The sequence below is a fragment of the Monodon monoceros genome, unplaced genomic scaffold (assembly GCF_005190385.1).
Source record: "Monodon monoceros isolate NGI ecotype Baffin Bay Population unplaced genomic scaffold, NGI_Narwhal_1 Super_Scaffold_11, whole genome shotgun sequence".
In the NCBI taxonomy this organism is placed as follows: Eukaryota; Metazoa; Chordata; class Mammalia; order Artiodactyla; family Monodontidae; genus Monodon; species Monodon monoceros.
In genome coordinates, this window is record NW_021703767.1 from 55,195,295 (window position 1) to 55,206,921 (window position 11,627).

Consider the following 11,627-nt stretch of genomic DNA (forward strand, 5'->3'; position numbering starts at 1 on the left):
AAAGAAGGCAAGAATATACAATGGAGAAAAGACAGTCTCTTCAAGAAGTGGTGCTGGGAAAACTGGGCAGCTACATGTAAAAGAATGAAATTAGAACATTCTCCAACACCATACACAAAAATAAACTCAAAATCGATTAAAGACTTAAATGTAATACTGGATACTATAAAACTCCTCGAGGAAAACATAGGCAGAACACACTGTGACATAAATCACAGAAGTATCTTTTTGCATCTGTCTCCTAGGGTAAAGGAAATAAAAACAAAAATAAATTAATGGGACTTAATTAAACTTAAAAGCTTTTGCACAGCAAAGGAATCCAGAAACAGAAGAAAAAGACAACTCTCAGAATGGGAGAAAATATTTGCAAACAATGCAGCCCACAAGGTATTAATTTCCAAAATATACAAACAGCTCATACAGCTTAATATCAAAAAAACCAACAACCCAATCAAAAAATGGACAGAAGACCTAAATAGACATTTCTCCAAAGAAGACATACAGATGGCCAACAGGCACATGAAAAGATGCTCAGCTTCACAAATTATTAGAGAAATGCAAATCAAAACTACAATGAGGTATCACCTCACACCAGTCAGAACTGTCATCATCAAAAAGTCGACAAACAATTAATGCTGGAGAGGATATGCAGAAAAGGGAACCCTCCTACACTGTTGGTGGAAATGTTAACTGGTGCAGCCACCATGGAGAACAGTATGGAGGTGTCTGAAAAACTAAAAAAAGAATTACCATATGATCCGCAATCCCACTCCTGGCCATATACCTAGAGGAAACCAATGTTCATAGCAGCACTATTTACAATAGCCAAGACATGGAAACAACCTAAATGTCGATCCACAACTGAATGGGTAAAGAAGCTGTGATGTGTATGTATGTATGTGTATATATATATATATATATATATATATATATATATGTGTGTGTGTGTGTGTATGTATACATATATACACATACACACACACAATGGAATATTACTTGGCCATAAAAAAGAATGAAATAATGTCATTTGAAGCAACATGGATGGACCTAGAGATTATCATATTAAGTGAAGTAAGTCAGAAAGAGAAAGCCAAATATCATATGATATCACTTATATGTGGAATTTAAAAAAATGATACAAATGAACTTATTTACAAAACAAATAGTAGACTCACAGACATAGAAAACAAACTTATGGTTACCAAAGGGGATAGCAGGGATGGGGGAGGGACATAAATTAGGAGTTTGGGATTAACATACACACACTACTATATATAAAATAGGTAAACAAGGACCTACTGTATAGCACAGGGAACTATACTCAGTATTTTGTAATACCCTACCATGCAAAAGAATCTGAAAAAGAATACATATATATGTATAACTGAATCACTTTGCTGTACACTTGAAAGCAACACAACATTGTAAATTACCTATACTTCAATTTTAAAAATAAATTTAAATTTTAAAAATAAATAAATTTAAATAAATTTAAATATAAAAAAGAGGTGTGGGCTCATTACTGAAAATTAGTATTTTGTTGCATTTTCCCTTCAAGGAAATGCAAGTAAATGTTGCATTTTCCCTTCAAGGAAGAGACCTGGGCGGGGACTCCCAAGGTGGTACAGAGGTGATCTTTCCCAGACAAGAGCATGTCTGTGGACAAGGTAACATCAAGGGCCTCATTTGTCCCCTAGAATTTTTAAGTGCCCACTCAGGCTCAATAACTGTTTCACCATTTCAGTGGTCTCTCTACCAGTCTGTGGGATTGAGACTCATAAGTGAAGCATCACTGAAAGTTTACTTACCATTTTCACTCCGTAGCGTTGTTTTCTGTGCTGTCAGATCATTTGCCAACTGAGTCACTTCATCTAGTTTTGCATTTTCTTCATTCAAGTGCTCTCATACAGACTACAGAGCTTCTCAGCATCACCCTATGAGTTGAGAAGGAAAGACTGGACATGGTTTATAGAGACCATGCTGAATTAGCTGCATAAGGAAGGAGGGGAGGGGTGGCTCCTGGGACCCTTGTGCTCTCCTCTGCCCTGAAAACCACAGCCAGCATTGGGAAACCATGTCTTCTAATTTAGGAAAGCACTATACACTCAGGGTCTGGGCCCCTCAGAGGCCCAAACTTTTCAGATTATAGGTATTAATGGGGAAATGACTCTTTGGGTATCGGGGACCCTCTCTAGAATTCATTGCTTTTCTGAAGAAGAAAACGTGTCAGTGATGAAGTACATATTCACTTCCTGACATTGTGTTATAGATTTAACCATCTTTCTTTCCTGCTAGAATATGTTTCATGAGGGTAGAGATTCCATCTAATCACAGATTATGCCCCCAGTGCCTTGAATCGTGTCTAGCACGTATTAGGAGCTCAGTTAACAAGGGGGTAGGCTCAGAGGGAAGGGAAAGGAAAGATGGGAAGAGATGGAGGAGGAAGGAAGGAAATCCAAAGGGCTGACCAAGAAGGATAGGAGAAAGCAGATGGATCTGAGCTGCAGTAGCACAATAACAGAAATTTAAACTGTTAAAACAACTGGACCCTCCCGATCACTAAGGCTGCAGGCTCCTGATTACCCTGTTGAGTTAACATTTCAATCGTAAACTCTAACTCTCAGAATTGTTCATGTTTGAAGAAATGGATATGCCATGTGGCCTTTGCACTTCTACCTGGTTAAGTAACCAATCTAATCATCAGACTCTTGCCACACTCTGGAAACTAATGCCAATACCATGAAACCCAATATTTTCAGGACAAAGAGCTGCCAAATGTAAGACGGTGCTATCCTCTTTACCTAGCTATAATTTGCATTCTCATTATTAATATGGTCAGAAGTCATAAAATGACACTGGTGGTACTATAGAACCACAGTTCCGTAGATTTCACATAGCTGTTTTTGTGTTTTGCTCTTTACATGTATTAAATCACAATTCATAAAACAGCCCCATGAGACTTTCGTCTCTATAAAGAAATAGTACTATGGAAAAAGTAGGAAGAGGAGGGACAACTACAACAAAGAAAGGATCACACCAATGGCATTCCACGAAAACAGTGAAAACTGTGAAATCTGGTAGTGAGTCTAATAGTTTGCATGTTAAACTAATTTTTATGATATAGCAATGGCCAAGGACCAAAGACATTTCAAAGATGACACCAGGTTTGGTCCTCTGGGAAACTTCTGAATCAGCAAATATTGGAGCTCTTCTGCTGGAGCCTATGCTCTGTTGAAGACTGTTCTCTTTAAGCTTACCCTAATGACTATTTTAAACTCTTTATGAAAGACTCCTAGATTACATCTTATATTCCCAAGGCCAAATGTAGTGCTTGACACAAAACAGGCACTTAATAAATGTCTAGGACACTCAAATTACTGCAGACTTTTGTGAGAGGTTGGCCAACATACCCACCACAGTTTACTTAGAAGTCACCTTCAAGCTTTCCTTATAAACCCCAACCCCCAAACTTGTTTTGTTTTGTTTTTTTAACTGACTTGGGATATTATCCACTGATTAGCAAACAAGGGAAGAGGCACATCAGGTGCCTGCCCATTTGGAGGCTGACAAGGAATAGTTCTATTCTCAGATGTTCCATAGCACACCCACACTTAGTGGTGGTTATGAAACCAGACCTGGCAAAGATTCAGTGATCAGCTCTCTCTACAATGCCATCAGCATCATGTAGTTTAGAGCACTGATGGCAAATGCCAGCCACACTCAATTATCCACATTCTGCACTTGCTACTAGAAGCTATAGTAGTGACACAGGTAGCAGTTTTTAGATAGTCTGTAATTTCTAATATTTCAAATGTTGAATATGTTTGCTCCCACTTCTGAAAGTAATTTGATAGTCAAAGTTGGCACACTTGCTGTTTTCCTCACAATATTCCTTAAGAACTCAGATTGCCTCTGTTTTATAAATAAGAAAACAGAGTTAGAGAGGCTAAATACCTTGCCCAAATTCACACAGCTAGTATGCATTGGGTTTAGGATTTGAACTGATAATTGCCTGTGCAGACGCAAAAAAAAAAAAAAAAAAAAGTCAGGCACTAGATACTAGATTCCTAAGCATCCATTGTATGACGTAACAACAAAGGAAATGTTAGGGATTAATTGACTTAACGTCCTAGTTGGCTCAAATTGTCATGAATCCTGGGTCCCAGAAGAAACTGGATAAAAATATGATGACTCTGTGAACCATCTTTATTTTATGTTCTCTCCAGTAATGAATGACCCATGAACTGGGGCCAAGAGGAACACAGCCAGATGGGAGAAATGCCAATTCTGCTTGTGGTCATGAGTGTGCTCTGCTACACGCCTGTTTGCTGAGGGTAAAAGAATACAGATCTCTATAAGACAACTTAGTCAGTGTTGTGGATATGGCAAGCAAAGGAGCCAGAGAATCCCCAGTTTTCAAGAGAAGCTGGCTGTGCCCATCTGCAGAGTAGGCAGCCACTGGGCACACAGGAAAGATACTTGCCGTTAGGCATCACTTCAAATGGTAGTTATCCATGGGCATTGTTTACACTGGTATAGTGTTTTCAATTGAAAAAGTATTTTCATAAGCAGGGTCTGCAAAAGACAATGAGATTGTTCATCTAAAGGTGGCCTGTACAGAGGTATAACATTCAAAGGGGTGGTACCTTCAAAAGAACTTCAAGTTTAAGCCTAGAGATAGACACTAAATTTTGATACCAAGAAGGAAAAGGTTAATGAAATAACGCACACTCATCCTAAAGCTGGCTCTTAAAATGATGCATAAAAATGCTGCCTCCTAGAAATTCAGGAACCAATGGGAATTCAAAATAATCAAGATAATTGTGAGATTGTCTATAACTTCTAAATTGCCCTGAGCCTCTCTGTCAGCCTAATATACTTTCAAAAATGCTTCAGTTTCCACTGTACCACGGAGTATTGGCATTTCTGGCATTATAAGTCAAGAAAAGATGAAGTAAACAATACAAGTTAAAGTTCAGCATAATGTATATGCCTATGAGGGTGAACAGAATCACTTTATCCCACCAATAAATATGTAAGGCAGAATGAAGTCACCCACAGATATACACAGGATTTGGAGCTGAGGCCCAGCTCTGCCATATAATTTTTGTGACCCTGGACAAATTGTTAAACCCATGAGCCACAGAATTCCCAAGAGGCATATGTAACAGATTAATGCTACTGAGTGTACAGATTACGGAAAGCATGTAGTAAACATGAGTAAAATAAGACCTAGCTTCTGCCTTAGAGATGTCTTCTATTGAAGCAAAGTGAAAAGACCATACAATGCAGCAGAAAAGGGGGACACCAAAAGTGCTACAAGAATTAAGAAACAGATAAAATTTTAATAAGAAAATTTGAACTTGAGCATTCCAGGGAGACAGTTTAGTTGGAAAAGGCATATTGGTGGCAAAGTGGGTATTTGGCTGAAATAGAGGGTCCAGGAAACAAAGTACCAGAATCTAAAATAGTCAGGGCAAGTGGAGTCAGATCACAAGCCACAGGGTACCTTGAAGGGCACAAGTTTGGAGTTCACTTTGAAGCAGGGACATGATTCAATAAAGCCATCTCTCGAAATATTCATACAGATACTATTTAAAATAGAGTGGAAAAAAAGACTAAAAGCAAAAAAAGATAATTTAGAAAACCACTGCAATAGTCCAGTTAAAAGATAATGAAAGTCATACATGTGAGTGGGAATGCAATGAAAAATTGCAAGACAGTGCAAAATTGACCTGCTGTAATAATTGATTGGAAATCCAAGAACAGAGAGGAAACAATCAATTCTAGGCTTAGAGACTGGGTGACGGAACAAACAGGGTGCTGCTGGTAACAAAAATGTCCACAGGAAATGTGTCAGCTTCAGGAGAAAGGGATAAGTTTGGTTTTAGACATGCTAATTTGAGAAAAGGGAGACATTACTGAATTTTGAAAGAACCAATTAAGAAAATACTTTTAAGAGAGACCTTCAAGATGGTGGAGGAGTAAGACGTGGAGATCACCTTCCTCCCCACAAATACATCAGAAATACATCTACATGTGGAACAACCCCTACAGAACACCTACTGAATGCTGGCAGAAGACCTCAGACTTCCCAAAAGGAGAGAAACTCCCCACGTACCTGGGTAGGGCAAAAGAAAAAAGAAAAAAACAGAGACAAAAGAATAGGGACGGGACCTGCACCAGTGGAGGGAGCTGTGAAGGAGGAAAGGTTTCGCCACACTACGAAGCCCCTTCGCGGGCGGAGACTGCGGGGGGCGGAGGCGGGAAGCTTCGGAGCCGCGGAGGAGAGCACAGCAACAGGGGTGCGGAGGGCAAAGCGGGGAGATTCCCGCACAGAGGATCGGTGCCGACCGGCACTCACCAGCCTGAGAGGCTTGTCTGCTCCCCCGCCGGGGCGGGCGGGGCTGCGAGCTGAGGCTCGGGCTTCGGTCGGAGCGCAGGGAGAGGACTGGGGTTGGCTGCGTGAACACAGCCTGAAGGGGGCTAGTGCACCACAGCTAGCCGGGAGTGTGTCCGGGAAAATGTCTGGACCTGCCGACTTTTTCTTGCCTCTTTGTTTCCTGGTGCGCGAGGAGAGGGGATTAGGAGCTCCGCTTAAAGGAGCTCCAGAGATGGGCACATGCCGCGGCTATCAGCGCGGAGCCCAGAGACGGGCAAGAAATGCTAAGGCTGCTGCTGCTGCCACCGAGAAGCCTGTGTGCAAGCACAGGTCACTACCCATACCTCCCCTCCCAGGATCCTAGGCAGCCCACCACTGCCAGGGTCCCGTGATCCAGGGACAACTTCCCTGGGAGAACACACGGCGCCTCAGGCTGGTGCAACGTCACGCTGGCCTCTGCCGCCGCAGGCTTGCCCGGCATCCATACCCCTCCCTCCCCCCGGCCTGAGTGAGCCAGAGCCCCCGAATAAGCAGCTCCGTTAACCCCGTCCTGTCTGAGCGAAGAACACACGCCCTCAGGTGACCTACATGCAGAGGCTGGGCCAATCCAAAGCTGAACCCCAGGAGCTTTGCAAACAAAGAAGAGAAAGGGAAATCTCTCCCAGCAGCCTCAGGAGCAGCGGATTAAATCTCCACAATCAACTTGATGTACCCCGCATTTGTGGAATACCTGAATAGACAACGAATCATCCCAAAATTGAGGTGGTGGACTTTGGGAGCAACTGTAGACTTGGGGTTTGCTGTATGTGACTGACTGGTTTCTGGTTTTGTGTTTATCTTAGTTTAGTATTTAGGGTTTATTATCATTGGTAGATTTGTTTATTGATTTGATTGCTCGCTTCCTTTTTTTTAAATATATAGATATATATTTTTTTTCCTTTTTCTCTTTTTGTTAGTGTCTATGTGTATGCTTCCTTGTGTGATTTTGTCTGTATAGCTTTGCTTTTAACATTTGTCCTAGGGTTCTGTCTGTCCTTTTTTTTTTTAATAAAGTTTTTAGCACTTGTTATCATTGGTGGATTTGATTTTTGGTTTTCTTGCTCTCTTCCATCATTCTTTTTTCTTTTTTAAAAAAACTTTAATTTTTTTATTTTAAATACTTTTTTTAGGTTTATTTTAATAACTGTAATTCTTTTTATTTATATTTTTTCTTTCTTTCTTTTTCCCTTTTCTTCTGAGCCATGTGGCTGACAGGGTCCTGGTGCTCTGGCCGAGTGCCAGGCCTGTGCCTCTGAGGTGGTAGAGCTGAGTTCAGGACATTGGTCCACCAGAGACCTCCTGACCCCACGTAATATCAAACGGCAAAAGCTCTCCCAGAGACCTCCACCTCAACAGTAAGACCCAGCTCCACTCAACAGCCAGCAAGCTACAGTGCTGGACAACCTATGCCAAACAACTAGCAAGACAGGAACACAACCCCACCCATTAGCAGAGAGGCTCCCTAAAATCATAATAAGGTCACAGAAACTCCAAAACACACCACCGGCCGTGGTCCTGCACACCAGAAAGACAAGACCCAGCCTCATCCACCAGAACACAGGCACCAGTCCCCTCCACCGGGAAGCCTACACAACCCACTGAATCAACCTTACCTACAGGGGGCAGACATCAAAAACAACAGGAACTACGAACCTGCAGCCTGTGAAAAGGAGACCCCAAACACAGTTAAGCAAAAAGAGAAGACAGAGAAACACACAGCAGATGAAGGAGCAAGGTAAAAACCCACCAGACCAAACAAATGAAGAGGAAATAGCAGTCTACCTGAAAAAGAATTCAGAGTAGTGATAGTAAAGATGATCCAAAATCTTGGAAATAGGATGGACAGATAGAATGAAACGTTTAACAAGGACCTAGAAGATGATGAACAACAAACAATGATGAACAACACTAAAGGAAATTAAAAATTCTCTAGAAGGAATCAATAGCAGAATAACTGAGGCAGAAGAATGGATAAGTGACCTGGAAGATAAAATAGTGGAAATAACTACTGCAGAGCAGAATAAAGAAAAAAGAATTCAGAACAGTCTTAGAGACCTCTGGGATGACATTAAATGCACCAACATTCGAATTATAGGGGTCCCAGAAGAAGAGAAAAAGAAAGGGATGGAGAAAATATTTGAAGAGGTTAGAGTTGAAAACTTCCCTAATATGGGAAAGGAAATACTCAATCAAGTCCAGGAAGCACAAAGAGTCCCATACAGGATAAATCCAAGGAGAAACACGCCAAGACACATATTAATCAAACTATCAAAAATTAAATACAAAGAAAAAATATTAAAAGCAGCAAAGGAAAAGCAACAAATAACATACAAGGGAATCCACATAAGGCTAAGAACTGATCTTTCAGCATAAACTCTGCAAGCCAGAAGGGAGTGGCAGGACATATTTAAAGTGATGAAAGGGAAAAAACTACAACAACGATTACTCTACCCAGCAAGGATCTCATTCAGATTTGACAGAGAAATTAAAACCTTTACAGACAAAGGAAAGTTAAGAGAATTCAGCACCACCAAACCAGCTTTAAAACAAATGCTAAGGGAACTTATCTAGGTGGGGAGACACAAGAGAAGAAAAAGACCTACAAAAACAAACCCAAAATAAATAAGAAAATGGTAATAGGAAAATACATATCAATAATTACCTTAAATGTAAATGGATTGAATGCCCCAACCAAAAGACAAAGACTGGCAGAATGGATACAAAAACAAGGCCCATATATATGCTCTCTAAAAGAGACGCACTTCAGACCTATGGACACATACAGACTAAAACTCAGGGGATGGAAAAAGATATTCCATGCAAATAGAAATCAAAATAAACCTGGAGTAGCAATTCTCATATCAGACAAAATAGACTTTAAAACACAGACTATTACAAGAGATAAAGAAGGACACTACATAATAATCAATGGATCAATCCAAGAAGAAGATAAACCATTGTAAATATTTATTCACCCAACATAGGAGCATCTCAATACATAAGGCAAATGCTAACAGCCATAAAAGGGGAAATCGACAGTAACACAATCATAGTAGGGGACTTTAACATCCCACTGTCATCGATGGACAAATCATCCAAAATGAAAATAAATAAGGAAACACAAGCTTGAAATGATACATTAAACAAGATGGACATAATTGATAGTTAAAGGACATTCCATCCAAAACCACAGAAGGCACTTTCTTCTCAAGTGCTCATGGAACATTCTCCAGGATAGATCATATCTTGGGTCACAAATCAAGCCTCGGTAAATTTAAGAAAATTGAAATCATATCAAGTATCTTTTCTGACCACAATGCTATGAGACTAGATATCAATTACACAAAAAAATAGTAAAAATTACAAACACATGGAGGCTAAACAATACACTACTTAATAACCAAGAGATCACTGAAGAACTCAAAGAGGAAATCAAAAAATACCTATAAACAAATGACAATGAAAATATGACGACCCAAAACCTATGGGATGAAGCAAAAGCAGTTCTAAGAGAGAAGTTTATAGCAATACAATCCTACTTCAGGAAACAAGAAACATCTCAAATAAACAACCTAACCTTACACCTAAAGCAATTAGAGAAACAGGAATCAAAAAACCCTGAAGTTGGCAGAAGGAAGGGAATCATAAAGTTCAGGTCAGAAATAAATGAAAAAGAAATGAAGGAAAGGATAGCAAAGATCAATAAAACTAAAACCTGGCTCTTTGAGAAGATAAACAAAATTGGTAAACCATTAGCCAGACTCATCAAGAAAAAAAGGGAGAAGACTCAAATCAACAGAATTAGAAATGAAACAGAAGAACTAACAACTGACACTGCAGAAAAATGAAGAATCATGAGAGATTACTACAAGCATCTATATGCCAACAAAATGGATAACCTGGAAGAAATGGACAAATTCTTAGGAAAGCACAATCTTCTGAGACTGAATTAGGAAGAGATAGAAAATATGAACAGACCAATCACAAGGACTGAAATTGAGACTGTGATTAAAAATCTTCCAACAAACAAAAGCCCAGGACCAGATGGCTTCACAGGCGAATTCTATCAAACACTTAGAGAAGAGCTAACACCCATCCTTCTCAAACTCTTCCAAAATATAGCAGAGGGAGGAACACCCCGAAACTCATTCTACGAGGCCACCATAACCCTGATACAAAACCAGACAAAGATGTCACAAAGAAAGAAAACTACAGGCCAATTCACTGATGAACATACGTGCAAAAATCCTCAACAAAATACTAGCAAACAGAATCCAACAGCACATTAAAAGGATCATACACTATGATCAAGTGGGGTTTATCCCAGGGATGCAAGGATTCTTCAATATACGCAAATCAATCAACGTGATACACCATATTAACAAATTGAAGGATAAAAACCATACGATAATCTCAATAGATGCAGAGAAAGCTTTCAACAAAATTCAACACCCATTTATGATAAGAACGCTGCAGAAAGTAGGCATAGAGGGAACTTACCTCAACATAATAAAAGCCATATGTGACAAACCCAAAGCAAACATCATTCTCAATGGTGAAAAACTGAAACCATTTCGTCTAAGATCAGAAACAAGACAAGGTTGTCCACTCTCACCACTATTATTCAACATAGTTTTGAAAGCTTTAGTCACAGCAATCAGAAAAGAAAAAGAAATAAAAGGAATCCAAATCGGAAAAGAAGTAAAGCTGTCACTGTTTGCAGATGACATGATAGTATACATAGAGAATCCTAAAGATACTACGAGAAAGCTACTAGAGCTAATCAATGAATTTGGTAAAGTAGCAGAATACAAAATTAATACACAGAAATTCTTGCATTCCTATACACTAATGATGAAAAATCTGAAAGAGAAATTAAGGAAACACTCCCATTTATCATTGCAACAAAAAGATTAAAATACCTAGCAATAAACCTACCTAAGGAGACAAAAGACCTGTATGCAGAAAACTATAAGACACTGATGACAGAAATGAAAGATGATACAAACAGATGGAGAGATATACCATGTTCTTGGATTGGAAGAATCAACATTGTGAAGATGATATACTACCCAAAGCAACCTATAGATTCAATGCAATCCCTATCAAACAACAAATGAAATTTTCACAGAAGTAGAACAAAAAAGTTCACAGCTTGCATGGAAACACAAAAGACCCTGAATAGCCAAAGCAATCTTGAGAAAGA

At 39.6% G+C, this 11,627-nt stretch overlaps 1 protein-coding gene across 1 annotated transcript in view; it reads right to left on the bottom strand.

Annotated features, from left to right (window-relative positions):
• The window catches only part of MYH15 (myosin heavy chain 15), a 186,117-nt gene that overhangs the window by 60,304 nt on the left and 114,186 nt on the right, over positions 1-11,627 (bottom strand). The window contains 2 exon segments of the mRNA XM_029213706.1: positions 1,809-1,904; positions 1,907-1,934. Coding sequence (XP_029069539.1) covers positions 1,809-1,904; positions 1,907-1,934 — 124 coding nt within the window.